This window comes from Balaenoptera musculus, chromosome 2 (assembly GCF_009873245.2).
Source record: "Balaenoptera musculus isolate JJ_BM4_2016_0621 chromosome 2, mBalMus1.pri.v3, whole genome shotgun sequence".
Taxonomy (NCBI): domain Eukaryota; kingdom Metazoa; phylum Chordata; class Mammalia; order Artiodactyla; family Balaenopteridae; genus Balaenoptera; species Balaenoptera musculus.
The window spans coordinates 68,581,032-68,598,606 of NC_045786.1; the positions used below are offsets into that span (position 1 = coordinate 68,581,032).

The 17,575-nt window shown below is 48.0% G+C and overlaps 1 protein-coding gene across 4 annotated transcripts in view; it reads right to left on the reverse strand.

Moving 5' to 3' along the window:
* The window catches only part of SLC24A1 (solute carrier family 24 member 1), a 31,012-nt gene that overhangs the window by 8,898 nt on the left and 4,539 nt on the right, over nt 1-17,575 (reverse strand). For 2 of the 4 annotated variants that reach the window (XM_036842598.1, XM_036842596.1), the window contains exons 2-5: nt 9,179-9,232; nt 7,407-7,515; nt 3,070-3,156; nt 1,891-1,982 (exon numbers count right to left, since the gene is read on the reverse strand). In XM_036842598.1, the coding sequence (XP_036698493.1) occupies nt 1,891-1,982; nt 3,070-3,156; nt 7,407-7,515; nt 9,179-9,232 (342 nt within the window). The remainder of the gene's footprint in view (nt 1-1,890; nt 1,983-3,069; nt 3,157-7,406; nt 7,516-9,178; nt 9,233-17,575) is intronic. The other 2 variants (XM_036842599.1, XM_036842597.1) reach the window with 1 other exon arrangement.

Consider the following 17,575-nt stretch of genomic DNA (forward strand, 5'->3'; position numbering starts at 1 on the left):
TCAGAATGTATCTAAAAGCTTGAGTATGAGGAAGAAACTAGTGCAATCATTCAGCAAAATTCCCTTCACAACACTCCTACCCAGTGGTGGTCTGGTCTTTATTTGATCATTTCTAGGGATGGAGAACTCACCACCTAAAGCAGCTTCTGTCATCTTGACAACTGTGATTGGTTTGAAGTCATATTTATACCAAAGTTCTACCTCCTGTGTATAGGTTTACTCTTGGGAGCCATACATAACACTCTTCCATGAGACAGCTCTCTTCCCTGGGTTAAAGATTCCCAGGTCCTTCTATGGTTCCCCCATACTATGGCCTAGAGCCTCCTCTCCTTCTTGGTGAACTCATTCTAGTAGCTTATATCCCATGAGGAGGCTTCTAAAACAACACAGAACACTTCACAGAGTCAAACAGGATTATCACCCCCCTTATTTTAGATACTATGCTTCCATTAATGTTGCCTAAAATGGCATGATCTCTTTTGGTGGTTACATCACATTGCTGAGTCCATTAAAACTCCTCAACTGCTCTATTACCTTATATGTGTGAAATGATGATGAGGAGGAGGAGGATACCTATTTTCTGAGGGTATTTATGTGCCAGGCATCATGCTAAGTGGTATAATAATAATCATAATAATAACAACTAGCACTTAGTATGTTTCATGAGTCAATTAATTTATGATATACGCAGAACTAAATCCATCTGACAGATGAAGAAACTAGGGTACAGAGTAGTTAAATAACTTGCTTATGGTCCACACAGGTTGTAAGTGATGAAGCTGGGATTGGAATATGGATACAACTCTTGGCCTCTTAACCACCAAGCTACCCTGCTCTGCAAATGCCAGGGCCGAATGAGATCTTTGGTTCCCAAACATGGTAGCCTGAGAGCTTATTAGAAATACAGATTTCCTTGCCCCCCCCGGACCAACTGGAGTATAATCTCTGGGACTGGAAGCCAGGAATCTATTTTAATATGCTCACAAGTGCTTCTAATAAATGCATCTATAGCCCGGTGTGTGGGAACCATGGACTGACTCCACTCACTCTGAAAGCCATTGATTCTGAGGGTCCTCAGATTAGGCTCCTAAATGACCTACAACAATGTGCTGGTCCAATCCCTTGAGCAAATGACCCGGGCTGTGTGCTCACGGAGTACGTCATCCATAACAAATTTCATGACACTGCCAACCCCCAACACTGCTCAATGATTCTCAACTCTGCTGCATATTAAAATCACCTAGAGGATTTAAAAACATTCATGCCCAAGGACCCACCCCAGATTTCCTGACTTAAGTGGTTGAAAGTGGGCCGTGGGCAGTTTTTAAAGCTTCCCCAAATTATTCTCATATGCAACCAGGGTTCAGAGCACCCAATGAAGAAGTCAAATATTAATATCCATGAGGCCTGTGCTTTCAGTTGGGAATGAAGAGTGAGAAGACTTGAGTCTGAAATAATTTCTGCCCCCCCTTCCCCACCCTCATCAGGAGAGAAGGCTTCTTGGAGGAAATGACAAGTCATTTAAATTGATAGGTACAGGAGTGTCTGCCCAGCCTGCACCCTCTTCTCTGAGAAATGTCACTGCTAATAGCCCCTGACGGGTAGCTCCCTTCTCCCACACTGGAGTCAAAGCACACCACCTGTCCCTGTCACAGCTGATTGGACACAGGTTGGCAACACATTCTCATATATATTATCTTACTCATACTAAGGTATTAGTGAATTAACTGGCCCCATGAGGTATCTGATCTTCAAAGAAAGGGCAATGCTTACCCCAGAGGAATGAACCTCAAATAGCATTTCCAGTCTTCAGGAAGGACTGATTTTTGGTTGGCAAATCCTTCCCTGGGCCTCTCAAATTCCACCACCTGGGAAGAGGCTTGTGCCTACCTGACTGCCAGGATCTTCCTCCTGATCTCCCTTGACGTCTGGAGCAGGGGCTGGTGTGACCGTGACCTCAGGGAGCTTGGCTGGCTCCTCCTCTTTAAAGGATAAACATGGGATAGGTCAGAAGAGTGTGCCAGGTTCTGAGGGCAGCTGGCAGAGACTGGTGTGAGTGGCTACAGGGCTACTGGACTTGTCCACTTCAGGGTCACAGAAGGTTTGTTTGGGGAATTTCTTGTTAACAGGAAAAGGAAAATGATGTGATGTGAATTGTTACTGTCCTGTCCACAGAGATGTCTGCAGATGAGAGGACAGCTGGGAAGTGGCTCTCCTTGCTCTCCCTGTATTCAGACATTTCCATCCTGGCAATGTAGCCAAGGTTACTGTGAACAGCTTAAAAGAGAGGGCAAAGCCCCAGCTCTCAGCGCCTGACCCTTCCCCCTACCAACTGCATGGAGAGGAGCCCGATGATTTCAAAGGCAGCAGCTAGGGAGTCCTGGAATAGGACTGCAGGAGAGGGAGAACTGGAAAGTCTGGAGATCTAGGTTTAGGTACAGGCTCTCTCACTTCTTGGCTATATATCTTTGGGCAAGTCACTTGACCTCTCTGAGCCTCAGTTTCCTTGTCTATAGAATGGGAACAATGACCGCTGCTCTACCTCCCTCCCTCCGAAGCTGCTGGGTGGATCAGGCAGGCCTGGTGTGCTGTGCAGAGCCCACAGGGCAGTAGCTGTCTCACTACCGCGTCCCAGCTGCTACACGGATGCTGGATGTTTTCATCACCAGACCCCTGATGGTCCTCCCTCACTGGGGTTACTGGTCTCAGACCAATTCCCTAGCAGCACTGTGTAGAAGTGACAGGAAGAAGAAATAGAGTCCAATAGAATCTCATTTGGGACAAGATTTAGCAAAAAAGAAATAGAAGTTCAACAACCCCTGCCAGGCCTTGCCTACCCCACGTGAGGAGAGTGCAGAGGGAGCCGTACAGGGCCACCCCCGGGCCTGCAGCCACGCCAGGAGGGGAGCACCCTGGAAGGAGGAGGCCGGAGTACAGCGGGAGGAGGGGAGCACCAGCTCATCGCTCCAGCTGACTGGCTCAGAGAGGCCAGGAGGCACGCCCAGTCCCTGGCTGACAGGAGGGAGGAAGGTGGCAGGAGAAAACCCACTGGTCTCACCATCCTCTCACCTTCTGGTTTGCTCTCTGCTTTGGCCTGAGGCTTGGCTTTGGCCTCCTGATTCAAGCTCTCCTCCTCCTTGTCCTTGGAGGGCCGGGCTGTGAATGAGAAAGGAAACACATCTTATCCAAGACCACAGTATCCCTGCTACACCATTCAGTTAGGTTGGTCAGCTGACAGTCAGAGCAGCTGAAGTAGGTGGAAAGAGGCTGGCCTGGAAATTGCAACATCTGGATTCTGGTCCTCCTAGGCTTGTTCATGGTGCCTAATTCCCAAACTTTTGCCTTAAATTCCCTACATTGTCACTAACTGGCTATGACCTTAGGTTGGTCACTTAGGCTAGTCACTTCCCCTCTCTAGGCCTACTTCCGATAAAATGACATGGTTTATTTTATTTGGGGGCAACAAATAGGATTTATTTCCTTTATGAACTCAAGTGACGGCTGCTTGAGTGCTGAACTGAGAATTCTGGTCCAAGCTTGGTAGGAGAGTAACATGATTCATCGGTGATGTCTGCAATGGGCAGGGAATGAAGAAATAATGGCAGGGAGATATTTTTGCCATCCTTGGACTAGATTGTCTGTGAGGTCCTTTGCAGCTTAATTTCTATGAATTTACTAGAAGCTTTGCTATGGCTCCAGGGGAACTACTGGTGGCCATGTTCATGAGCCTCCCCTCTCCAGTGGGAAAGGGGCAATAGCTGATCACCAAGTTCCCTGCCACTCTCCTTTGGACTCCAGACACCTGCAGCCCAAGCAGAGTCTCCTTCCAGATCCCTGTATACACTCTGTGCCTTGCTGGCAGTCCACAGAGCATCATGCACAGAATAGTGCTGCCCTGATTTCCAGAAAAGAGAAATGGGGAAGTCAACTCTCTTTCAATATGACTATGTTCCAGGCAACATGCAAAGTGCTGTACATGTGTAATTTCAAGCTGAGAGGCACATAGACTGAAGTGCAGGGGCTCACGAGGGTCCTCCTCACAGCTGTGTAGTCCGTGAGGGTGAGGACAATGCAGTCCGTAAGGGTAAGAGCAAAGTGAAGCCATGGGGTCTATTCTGGGTTCCAGGCTGGCTCTGCCCTGTGAGTGCTGGGTGACCTTGGGAAGCCTGTGTACCCTCTCTACGCCTCAGTGTCCCCTCTCTAAAAAGGCAGTAATATGATAGAGCAGTGATGTGGGAGTCCATGAGACAAAATAAATAAATACTTTAACTGCTGCAATTAAATACTGCTACGTTAGCGTGGATTCTGGAGCCAGATGCCTGGGTTTGAATCCTAGTTCTGCCACTTGCTAGCTATGGATCCAGCTGGGTGACCCTCTGTACCTTAGATTCTTCACCTATAAAATCTTACAGAGTGACTTCCCTGGTGGCACAGTGGTTAAGAATCCGCCTGCCAATGCAGGGGACACGGGTTCGAGCCCTGGTCCGGGAAGATCCCACATGCCGTGGAGCAACTAAGCCCGTGTGCCACAACTACTGAGCCTGCACTCTGGAACCCGTGAGCCACAACTACTGAGCCCGTGTGCTGCAACTACTGAAGCCCACATGCCTAGAGCCCGTGCTCCACAACAAGAGAAGCCACCGCAATGAGAAGCCCGCGCACCGCAATGAAGAGTAGTCCCCGCTCGCCGCGACTAGAGAAAGCCCGCATGTAGCAACGAAGACCCAACGCAGCCCAAAAAAAAAAAAAAAAAAAAATCTTACAGAGTTGTTGAAGGAATAAATGAATTTATATATGAATGTGCTTAAGCCAGTGCCTGGCACCTAGAAAATACTACGTAAGTTTTAGCTATGACAACAATGATGAGTTGACGATAGTACTTGAGAGCAGCTGTTCCACCCAGGAGGCAACTCTGCACTGCTGAGGCCCAGCATTCCAGAGGGTTTGAGTTAGAAGGGACCCTGAAGATCCTCTAGTCCATAATACAGGCAAACTGTGAAGGTTTGGGAATCAAACTCTGCCTGAGTCCAGGATGGGCAGGACACAAAAGCAGGTCTGGAGTTTCCTTCTCTCAACCTGTCTCCTAAACAATCAGGCTGGTTGAGCTGCAGCTGCCTCTGGCAATAGGCTCCATCCTGCAGAGCCATCACTCTGGCAAGTGTGGTCCCTCGAAGTGTCCTGGTGGGCCTGCTCAGCGGGTCCCGTCAGAACTGAGATGTCAGGTGGTGGGCACTCCACTGCCTACCTCATGCAGACCGCTCCAGTGCCCCCTTGGCACTGATCAAGCACTGCAGTCTTCTGTTGAACAACACATAGCTTTTCGAAGGGCTCCCCTGGTTCCAGTCCTGGTGCTGAGAATACCTGCTGACTGCTGGCTGGAGGAGCTGGCAAGAAAACCAAGTTCCCCTCTTTCCTTCTCCTTCCTCATCATACGCCCTAACCTCTCATTTCCCATGCCACCGAGGAAAGCAGGTCCGCTGAAGGGCCTCTCTGTTTCTCTCTGTCTCTTTCTTTGTCTCTCTCATAGACACACGCACATGTGTGAGTGAAATCACCAGAAGAAGCATGGGATTCTAGAGAGGTAAAGCCCCTACCCAGGGTAAGAGTTCAGACCATGGATCAGCTCTGTGGAGAGTGTTCATTGCTTGGAAAGGGTGGAAACATCTGGATAGCCATCTGGAAAGAGCATACGGAAACACAAACATGTATCTGCAAAGTGTTGGGAACAAAGGCCTTCATCCCAGCCCTGCGTGATCCCAGCCCTTCCTGGATGGAATCTCAGGGTGCAGGATCAGGGCCAGCTTCTCTGAGCGGGACTGCATCCCAGGCACATCAGCAACCATTCCCTGGCAGGGCCATTCCATACCCGCCGCACACCCACACAGGGTACCAAGCGTGCTTGTCTTCTGGGGATGATTGCCACTGGCTCCCCCAGCGCTTGTTGCCTCACATGGCCTCTCAACTCTCAGCGCGGCCGGATCATCTCCTTAGTATCAATCTCCTCTGACCTCGGCCTGGCCTGGACATGGCCTGGACATCACATAATCCTGTTAGGACAAGTAAGCCAGCAGATGGCTGCTGGTCATGGAAGTGGCCCAGGCAGGGGGCCCTGCAGTCCCGTCCAGGAGAAGGTCTTTACCTTTAGGACTTCGCTGAGTCAGTGATTCCACGAGGAGGGCCAGGCCTAACCCAGGGACATAGCTTCCTTCACTGTGCCCAGGCCAGATATGCCCCCAGCATTGATCACCCACAGGCTGCCCAGTGCTGCAGACTCCACTCTTGAAACCCCAGGGGTAGTTTTTCTGGAGCTGACAGGGGGGTGGCCTCTCCCAATGTCTGCGGAAGCTCCTCGTGAGGATTTTCTAGGGGAGGTTTGATCACCTCGTCTTTGACCATATGCTTGTTTTAAACAACCAACAACCCAGTATCATATGTGAAGAAGATGCTTCAGGGCCTGAGAAATTCTGAGGTCCCTAAAATTTGTCCCTGGGGCTCATGGGTCAGTCTCTGGTGTCATATTCGGCTCAGTCCTCAGCCTCCTGCCCAGCTGCACTCCAACTCCTTGGCTTCCGCCCAAAGGCCAACCTTTCCTTGATGGGCCTCATGCTGGCGCTCCAGTTCTGCACCAGTGTCCCAGAGACAGAGGTGCCCAAGGAGAAGAGAAGCGTACCTGAGGATGCCCTTTAGGGGCCTGCGAAGCCTGTTGGAGGTAGCTCTCTGGGGAAGCGGGGCAGAAGGCAGGGCTCAGTAAAGTGGGTGGTGAGGATCTCAGCTGCCTCCATCATTTGTCAACTTGGGCATCAGCTCCCACTACACTTTGGACCCTCACCACTCCCAGAAGTGGTCCTGGTGGCCCCCAGGGTGTCCTTTGGGATACCTGGCTGGGGGAGGGGTCAGCAGGCTTCCTAGGACTCTGGAGTTGAATACAGAGCCAAGGGAGGCACCATTCAGAGCTTCCAGCTGTGGGGCCCCGCAGGTGATGCCCCCAGAAGCAGCCCTGGTCACACTATCTTGCTGGAGACTCTGTGGGACACTGGGGCTGACTCATGGGGGTGGGCTCTGCAGGGAAGTCACGGAAGGCAGCCCCAACATAGACAAGTGCAGGGCACACGACACTCATGGCCTCACTCACTGCAGATGAACCCTTTCATTTTACAGGAGGGACACGGAGACAGGGAGGTAGTGGGGTGTGGATACCTAAGGACCTTAGCTCCTCGGGGCCCTCTCCTGGTGGGTCTTCCCAGACTGCCTGCCTCTACCACCCTCTCTCCTCTGCTAACTCTCTTCCCACTCCCACCCTCACTCCACCTGCTGCCTCTCAGTTTTGCAAGTCCCAGTTCTTGTTCAGCTGCAGGAGGGAAGGAGTGGACGGGGAGACCACGCAGGTCTGGGCAGACCTTGCTTACCTTCCCCCAGAGCGTCCAGGCTGCGGAGTATGAGCTGGTAGGTGGTGCTGCGGATGGTGCTGTTGTGCAGAGAGGCCGAGCTGCTCCCTTGGGTCAGCACGGACGCGAGCTAAGCAGGAGAGAGCCGTGCAGGCCTCAGCGGGCCTCTGCCCGAGCCAGGGGAGGAGCCGCACGGGGGCCTCACTAACCCTCCTCCCTCCTATAAAGATCAGGCCAGAAGCACAGGAGCCTTATCCTGGCACCCCCTCTTCCTTCACCTCAACAGGACAGTTACAGTGCTTTCTTTCTCAGCCTCCCCTCAACTCTTCCATGACTGGCTAATTCTACGTACCAAGTCATTCCCCAAGCTCTTTGACAGGGAGCAGACAATGTGTATTAAGGACACCACATTACCGAGGGTTTATCCATCCCTGCAAGTGCATCCTCAAAGAAACACTCTCACCCATACACCTCACAGACAGCCCCACGGTGCATGGGCACAGCCCCTTACAGTCCACAAAGAGCGTCTTGGTGCTTTATCACTGCCCCACCCCCAGACATAAGCAAGGTTTTGATCCCCACCTACAGAAAAAGAAATGAAAACTCAACAAGGCTGGGTGGCTTATCCAAGGTCGTAAATGAAGGAGTCAAGACTAGCACCCAGGTCTTCTGATTCCAGCCGTTTCTTTTCTACCCACATGCTCAAGAGACCTTCACAGGCACACACATACACACATCTGTATGTGCAGACACACGGATGTGACACACATTCATTCACAGTGCTAAAAAAGAGACAACAGGTCCAAAATGGAGTCACTTGTGCTCTGCCCGCATCACCAAACCGAAACATAAAATACCTAACTGCAGTTTCAGCCCCCTCCCGGGAATGGACTCTTAACCAGTCAGTCTGGAATTAACTGGTTAGCACACTAGTGAGGTAATCTACCCGATAGACCCCTGCTGTCCCCCAAAGGAAGGTGACCTTGTCTGGAACAACCTGGAACTCCTTTCTATTTGCTAGATGGGATGCTGGGCAATTCATGAATCGTTGAATAAAGCCGATTTGATCTTTAAACTTACTCAGTTGAATTTTTTTTTTAATTACAATAGCGACACACATAGAAACATCATCTGACTTACAAGGAACATCCAAAGTCAGACAAACTGCTTGCTTGGTCCCTCCCTCCCCACCAACCAACCCTCTGGATCTGAACTCTTCTGCCATCTAGTGGCTATGGTAACACAATACTTCACAAGAGGCCTAGGGATTTTCATAGGATGGGGGAGGTTTCATTCAGACCCTGGCCTCTTCTCTCTAAGGTCCCCACTTCTTCCCAAAGGCCCACAGGCCAAAGGCAGCTAAGACACAGTTTTTCAGAAACCTCAGATCCCCCCGCCCCACCCCTCGTATGTTTCTCTTAGTTCTGGGGCATTCCAAAGCCGCAGGTAATTAGGCTTTTAGATCAATCATAGAGTGTTGGGTCTACAAAGTGGGACTTGAGTTCATCTAGTCCAGTCATTTTACTGATGCAGAATCCGAGGCCCAAGCTCACACAGGCAGTGAGCAGTGACATTCTGGACTTAGCTCCCAAGCTAGCACCTCCTCCAAGGCCACCTGGAGGTGACAGTCCCTCTGGCTCCTTCCCTGGCTCACCCTGGCAGCGTTCCCAGGAGCTTCCCAGGTCTGAGCCCAGCCCAGGATCCCCAGCATCAGGGCCACAGCGCCCTGGGTCTGTGGCTGTCCTCTGAAACCCTGCAGTATCCCCACTGGGCAGACTCCGCACGGCACCCACCTTCAGCTTCTTGTTATCCTGCTGCTCATCCACCACAACTGTCCCATCGCCCAGCTGCAAATAGGGACAGGAATCACAAGATGTTCACAGAGACCCTCACCCTTCCTCCCTACTTCCCTCTCTCTCCAGGGAGCCCTCATGTGGGAACACAGAAACACACCCAGAGATAACCTGGCCTCAGAAAATGTTTTAACATGTCCACCACCCCCAGCCTGGCCTTCCACAGTCTGGCTTCAGCCTGCATGCAGTATTCCCAGTCAAATGTGTCCACTCATTGAGGTCCAGTAACACCAGCTACAGCTGTCTTTCAGTCCCTCAAATGCACCATCCTCTTTACCCACCTCGAAACCCTCATCACACGGTCCCTCCTCCTCTGTTTGGAACCCTCTTTCCTCCACTCCCCATGTTTCAGGTCTCCACTTACATGTCTCCTTCCTCTGGGAAGCTAAGGTGCCCGGCTAATTCTCTTTTATTGACTCCTTTTCCTTCATAGCACTTTCCCCAATCTATTTGTATGTTATTTGTATGTTGGCAAACCCAAGTAAACTGACTGTCCCACTAGCATCTTGAAGGCAGACTATTTCATTCATGACACATGCTTGTATGTCAAGCATGAGAACACTGCCTGGCACTTAGCAAGGGTTCAGAAAACGCTGGTTGAATGAATGAATGAATGAACAGTCTCCTGCATATACCTAACCTATTCCAATTCGTAGTCCCTTGTTCATGCCTTTCCCCTCTGCCTAAAATGCCTTCTCCATCCCTCTATGCCTACCAATTTTTCAGAAAATTCAGGGTGAATTCTTACATAATGCTTTCCCAAATGGCCCCTTTCACCCCCAGCCCAGCCCTCACTCCAGCTCTCTACAATACCTCTCTCCTCAAAAGCTGTATAACAACAGTGGACACATTTTGTGATACCAAAAATCTGGCTCTATAATCGAATAAGTGCTTGCTAGTGTCCTGGGGAAGCTGTAGGGTAGCCAGCTGGGGAAGGGGACAGACCTAGAAGGTCCAAGATGAAGAATCATTACGCCCACAGTATTTACTCTCTGAACCACCAGCTTGCCACTTTGCATTTACTATCTCGTAACACCATCCGAACTTTTAAAGAAATCATCGTTGTTCACACATATTAGTTGTCTACCCAGCTAGACTTCACGTCTTTTTGAACTACGATATAGTTATCTCTGTTCCCCTAACCTGTGGCATAGTGTCTTGTACACAGCAGGTGCTCGGTTAAGGAGAGCTCAACGAGTTGATACGCCAAGTGACCTCTAGCGCCATCTTCAGACAGCAGGGTCACCAATGGCTGCCCCCAGTAATTGCCTTCACCTTCCACTGCCTCCCCCACCTCACCAACCTCCACGGCCAGAAGTAGAACTGGACTTGCTACACTCCCATCTCTGCCTGATCAGAAAATACAGAGAATACTGCCTGATTCAGGGCCACCCACCCATCCATCCGCCCAATTTGTTCATTCATTCAGTTCTTAATTTCTGAGCACCTGCTGTTTACTGGGCACTATGCTAGTGCTGTAGGTATACAAAGATGTTTAGGGCATGGATTCTACTTACAGAAAGGAATTGAGACCAATGATAACACGAACACATGACAAAGCAGAATGTGCCTGAAGAAATGAGAGGCACAGATTAAGGTGCTGTGCTGGGATGGACACGGAAGCCTTCTGAAAGTAGGTGAAGTTTCATAATCTTTGAAGGATGGGGGAGGTGTGAATGCTTGGATACACATTGTTGAATGAATGAACAAATGGATGAACATACAAATGAATGAAACAAAGCAGAAATAACCAATCTGAATATGAAGGGGGCACTGTGGATTTTCTGAACAAACCCCCTCTTTCACAATTCTGGGATATTGGAGGCTACAGCACCAAACCCCACTGGCCCAGCCACCTCACTATTTATCACATCCAACTCTCACCCAATGAGTTCTTAGAAATACGAGAGGCCAGGCTACCCTTTGGGATGGCTGGTTCTGTCCACAAAAGGGCAGGAGAGACTGACTTTTGCCCCACGAAGCACATGCCTAATGATTTCTCTTCCATTCAGATTTATTTAAATCAAAATACTTCTCTACAGGTTCACTGTTCATTGCACATATCAACATCTTCTACCCTCCGTATGCACTTCTAACTTTCTGAAGCCCTTCACATGCATTTTCTCATTCCATATTACTAATTCTATGAAACAGACAAGGCTAGTATTATTATTGCTATTCTGGCAGATGACAAAACTGAGATGCAGAAAGATTCTGTGACTTTCCCACACTCACAACAATAGTGACAGAACCCCCGACCTCCTAATCTCTATTCAGAGGATTGTTTTTGTTGTTGTTTTTACTAAATCACATTTCTTTTCCCAAGCATAAATAAGGAAATGAAGTCAAATTTATATTTCCTAGTGGCTCTGTTTCATATTATTGACATTTCAGGTAAATGGATATAAATGTTTGTCTACATTTGAGTGGGACTGATGGGTCCATATATGGGTAGCGGTACCAGCAAGTAGGTGCTTTCAGAGTACGCCCTTATTACACATTCCCACATCCACCTCTCACACTACACCAATCATCCTCCTCTTTCTTCAGCCCCACCATCCCCACCTTCTCCCTCTCCTCATGAAAATTAACCAGAGGGCTAAGAAAACCAAAGAAGATGTCTTCATGCCAGCCAAACCCCCAACACCTGTGATGCATCTTGATGAGGATGAGCAACAGGATCCCCTGCAGCCAGCCGTTCACGGGAACCTGTGGTGGCGAACAGGGCGACCCTTCAGGGGGCTTGTCCTCCTGACCTCCAATTCCTATCTCCCACAGATGTAGCAGTTAATCATTGACCTCTCCCTTTCTAGACCACCCATGACACAGTTCCTGAACTGCACATTCTGGTCTGTGTGTTTTTTTAAACATTCATTCAACAAAGATTTACTGAATCCCTGGTTGAGTCCTACCTTCACTGAGTACAGTCTAGCACCCTGATCCACTCACCTGTCTAGGCTGGAAACCCAAAAGTCTACCCAAATTCCTCACTTCCTCACAGCTCATCTACAGCTAACTGTCAGATCTAGTTCCTGAAAGTCCTCAAATTTGGCCTCATTTCTCTATTCTCCTGCCTACAATCCTGCAACAGCCTCCTGACTCCTGGACTGTTCCTCTTCTGGTTCCTCATTCACTCTTCAGCCAGAGTGATCTTCTGAGCAAAGCACATCATGTCCCTCCCCTGCACCCTGGGGGCTCAGTGTCCTCAGGAGGGAGTCCACACTCCTTAGCTGAGCATATTCCAGCCTCCCGTTTACCTCCAGTTCAGTGCTGTCCAATAGCAATAGAACGCAAGCCACACATGTGATTTTAATTTTTTTAGTAGCCACATTTTTAAACAGTAAAAGAAACAGGTGAAATTAATTTTAATAATGTACTTTATTTAACCCAATATATTAGAATTATAATTCAACATGTAATTAATATAAAAATATCAATGAGCTATTCTACCTTTTTTCTCATACTAACCCTTTGAAACCCAATGTATATTCCATACTTACAGCACATCTCAATTCAGACTAGCCCCATTTCAAGAGCTCAGTAGCTACATGTAGCTAGTGGCTCCCATACTGGACAGTGCAGCTATAGTCTCATCACCCTCTCTCATTCCCCTGGCCTTTACACATGCCTAGGAGACTCCTATCCCTTCTTCAGTCAGCCAACCCCTGCTTGTCCTTCAAGATTCAGCTAAGCATCACCTCCCCTAGGAAGCCTTCCCTAACTTTTGTTGAGATGTCCACTCTCGGCAGTGCTAAATCCCTCAGCACTTACCTATATCATTACACATGATATGGTAAATATTACTTTTACTTTTCTGTCTTCCCCACTAAGGGGGATTTACCACAGAGCTGATGAAGCTTAAACTTCAGGGCCCATCTCTCCCCTCACAAACCCTTTCTGAGGCCTCATATTTAATTTTGTAGCAATAGTTTTATATTCCTTTTCTTAAAGAGTGTCAGACCCCACAAAACCTGGATCAACTCCTGCTCCTCTGCTAGTTTGAGCCCCTTGAGGGCTGCCTTAATTCTCACTGTATCTCCAGATCCTACACAGGTTTCATACAAAGAGATTCCATAAATGTTTGCCAAATGAATGAACATCAGAGTTCTTTGGGGCTTATTCCTAATCTCTCTCTCTCTTTCAGAGTAGCATCAGCTGGTCCTTGATTTTAATAACCATACATTTGTTGGTGATTCACAAATCTCTATTTCCAGCCCTGACCTTGTTCATAAGCTTTAAGCCCATCTGTACAACTGTCTCGTAGACATATCCACTTGGAGGTGACATAAACACTCAAACTCACCATTCCAGACTGGGAACTTTTGAGTCCTCCTAAACCTGTTCTTCCTGTAGTCTTCCTTTTCTCACTAGATGGCGCCACCATCCACCCTGCTGCTCAAGCGAAAAACCTTGACTTCCACTCACCCTCCACATCCACACCATCACCAAATCCAGACGATTCTGTCTTCAAAATATCTCTCAAAGATACACACACACACACACACACACGCGCGCGCGTGCACACACGCTGGATGCCCACAACAGCCTCCTAACTGGACTCCCTACTTCCACCCTTGCACACCTACCATTCATTTTGTACACAGCAGTTAGGGAGTGACCTTTTAACTATGACTCCTCATTACATCATTTCCCATTGAACTTCAAATAAAATCCAAACTCCGTATCTAATCCACAAGGCTCTGATGAAGCAGCTCTCATCCCCGTCTCTAGTGTTATCCTGTACCACTCTCCCCTTACTCACTATACTGGCCTCCAGTTCTTTCCTGTAGTGCACCAAGGTCCTTCCCTGCTCTGAGTCTTTGCAAATGCTGTTTCCTCTTCTTCCCCTATGGAGTATGGGGAAGAATTCCAGAAGAATTCTCATGGAACTCTACTTGGACTGTCTACCTGAACTTCTCCTCCTCCAGGAGGACTCCCCTGCTCTCCCTCGCTAAAGGGGGCCCACTACCTACAGTCACTCTCCATCACATACACTATTTCCTTCACAGCACTTTTCATACTCAGAAATATGTTATTCTACTTGTTTATCATCCATATGCCCACTCGCCCACACTAAAACATTTTCTGTTAGTTTTATATTTCCAATTTATTCAGGTAGCAGAGCATCTAGAAATCATGCTGTTATTTGTAGAACACCATGAATATCTAATTTCATATTTAATCTCATCCCATACACTAGGAAAAAAGATTGCTCTGTTGTATGAATAGCAGAATATGTAAAATCTCTTACAAGCATTCACACATCCATGGAAACAACACGCTGTTCTACCAGGCATGATCAGATGTTTGAGTTTTTCTGTTAATATTTGTTTGTTTCTTATGCATTCATTTTGTCATCTGCTAGCACCCACCAGCAGATGAATGCTGAAAGCTTAAGAAAATTTTATGAAGAAAAGAAGCCTTTATACTGAGAATCTGATTCTTACCATATTTTCCTGACAACTGGAGGGAAGCTGACTATTATTTAAGAAGTTAGGTAATTCCCTGGACTCCACACTCTCACTGCCGAGGGCCTGGGTTTGATCCCTGGTCAGGGAACTAAGATCCCACAAGCTGTGTGGTACGGCCAAAAAAAAAAAAAAAAAGGAGGGAACCCCTCAGCCTAGCTAGGATGAGTTCTTTGGGAGCAAAGTGGATTCCCTGCAGGCTAGTAAGGTCAGGCCCACAGAGGCAGGAAGGGCCCTGGTGGCTGCTTCCTGTCCAGCACCCCTGTCTCCACAGCAGATAGCTGGCTGTCTGGCAGTACAGGTCACTGGAGTAAATGTTAACCCTGACAGGAAAGGGACGACTGGTTCCTAAGGAGGCACCAGGTTTGTCTGCTTGGGGTTTCTGTTGGTTGGTTTAATTAAAAAAAACCCTGCCAAGAAGAAAATAGCCTGCAATGCACTTAAGAAAGAGTGGCAGACTTCTTCCTGGAGTTTCACATTCTGAAGTATTCCTGTGGGCTGAATGTGGATATGGGGTTTCCAAAGAAGCCCGGACCAGTCTCATTCCCCACCTTGCATCCCTTTTCACCACTGGTGCCCCACAGGGCTGTCTTGCCCATCAGCATCTCATGCAGATGGTCAGTTATTTCTAGCTAAGCTTGTAGCTCTCTCTATAAAGAAGGTCCCATCATCCTTCAAATACAAGTAAGGCTTTTTGGCCAGGCTAGAGCCTCAACTTTGGCTTTCTGCAACTATGCATGGTCAAGGAAGGTCAAATATTTATCATTTGGGGCCAGAACAAATAACACTGAGAGCTTTAAAACCAGGTAAAAAAGTTTCAGAGCAAGCTAAGTTAGACTGTGTTGATAACTATGCAAACATTTACCATTTCTGGGCTTCCCTGGCGGCACAGTGGTTAAGAATCCGCCTGCCAATGCAGGGGACGCGGGTTCGAGCCCTGGTCCGGGAAGATGCCACATGCTGCGGAGCAACTAAGCCCGTGCGCCACAACTACTGAGCCTGCGCTCTAGAGCCCACACGCCTAGAGCCCATGCTCTGCAACAAGAGAAGCCACTGCAATGAGAAGCCCGCGCACTACAACGAAGAGTAGCCCCCACTCGCCGCAACTAGAGAAAGCCGCGCACAGCAACAAAGACCCAACGCAGCCAAAAATAAATAAATAAGTAAATTAAAAATAAATTAATTAATATATCTTTTAAAACAAAAAAAAAACAAACATTTACCATTTCTTCATTGGGTTCATATAAGGCATCCTCAAACCAATACATCTCAGTTTGACAATGTTGTCTGAAATATTTTTAGCTTTGAATTTTTTTTTTTTTTGCAGCCAGTGTCAAAAGAAAGACTCTAAAATAGTTACTATGTGTCTATGTTCAATGATACATCTTTTTTTCTTTTTCTGAAAATACCCTTAAGTAAATTCTGATTAGAATCAGTCACAAAAAAAACTTTATCCTGGTTCTAGATTACCAGAGCAGAATAAAAAGTAAAGTGAAAGGTCCTCCAGCTGAGAAACTCCACAGATATCAGTTGGGTGAATATCTGATATGAAAATGAATCGTTCTCTGCTGATCTTACATCTCCAAATTGTTCAGGTAGGAGAACACCTGCGATTATGTTGCTTAGTAAAACACCACAGGGGTATTCCTATTCGTTTACTTATTGTCTGTGGCTGCTGTCATGCTACAACAACAGAGTTGAGTAGTTGTGATAGAGACTATATGGCCTGCAGAGCCTAAAATATTTACTGTCTGGCCCTTTACAGTAAAAGTCTGCCAACCCCTGCACTAGTCCATCCCATTCGCTTTACAGATGAGCAGCGTGAGACCTCGAAGAAAAGCAAAGTGACTTTGTAGCACTTTGCACAGTGTTCCCTTTATCAGTTACTTTTGTCTATGCCTGTCCCTTCTACTGGAAGGGACATGATCTTTTTACTTCCCACACTGCTTTTCATTTAAGTGCTTAGTAATATAGGTTTGTGGAGTTGCACTGACTTGCCCAGGATAACAGGGATAGTTAGCCATGAATACTGGGTTAAAACCCAGAAAAATGGATTCATAAACTGGTGATAAGGACCACCAACTAGCTGTGTAACTTTGGCAGAGTTAATTATCCTCTCCGAGCCTCAGAGTCTCCTCATCTGCAAAATGGCAATAACAATCTATTCCTGCAGGGTTTTTTTTTTTTTTCTTTTTTGGCCACGCCGTGGGGCTTGGGGGATCTCAGTTCCCCGATGAGGGCTTGAACCTGGGCCACGGCAGTGAAAGCCCAGAATCCTAACCACTAGGCCACCAGGGAACTCCCCTCCTGCAGGGGTTTTATGAGAAATTGTCAAGATAATGTACGTATGTCATAGGCCCTCCACAAGTATGGATTCCCTCCCCTACTCCTTTTTCTCTATAAACTGGAGACCCTGACCTGTTAGAGTTCCCTGAGGAAACCACCAAATACTTGTGGCGCTTCTGCTTTAGGGATGAGACGTTGGGCTCAGCCCTTCGGGAGATATAAAGATTATTTCCCCCATTTAGTGGCAATGAGGAGCCTAACACTGTGGCCGCACCTCACCCCAGGCTGCCAACAGAGGAAGGGGGAGGCCCAAGTGTCTTTCCTGTTCCTGTTTCCCTCCAAGAAGGAGCTGGCTCCCACTGCCCTCTAATTGTCTTCCCCCTGCTTAAACTTCCTGAGCACCTGTGGCTTTGATTTCTCCCCAACCCTCCTCCTTGACTCCCTACCACTCGATCTGGCCTTTCCCCACTTCTCTCTTACTTCCTTACCTTTGGGTGTGTGGCTGACTGAATAAGCCCAGTTTCCCTGACCCCTGCCTTCTCAAGGAGAAGCTCAAAGAAGGAACCCATTAGTCAGGGAAGAG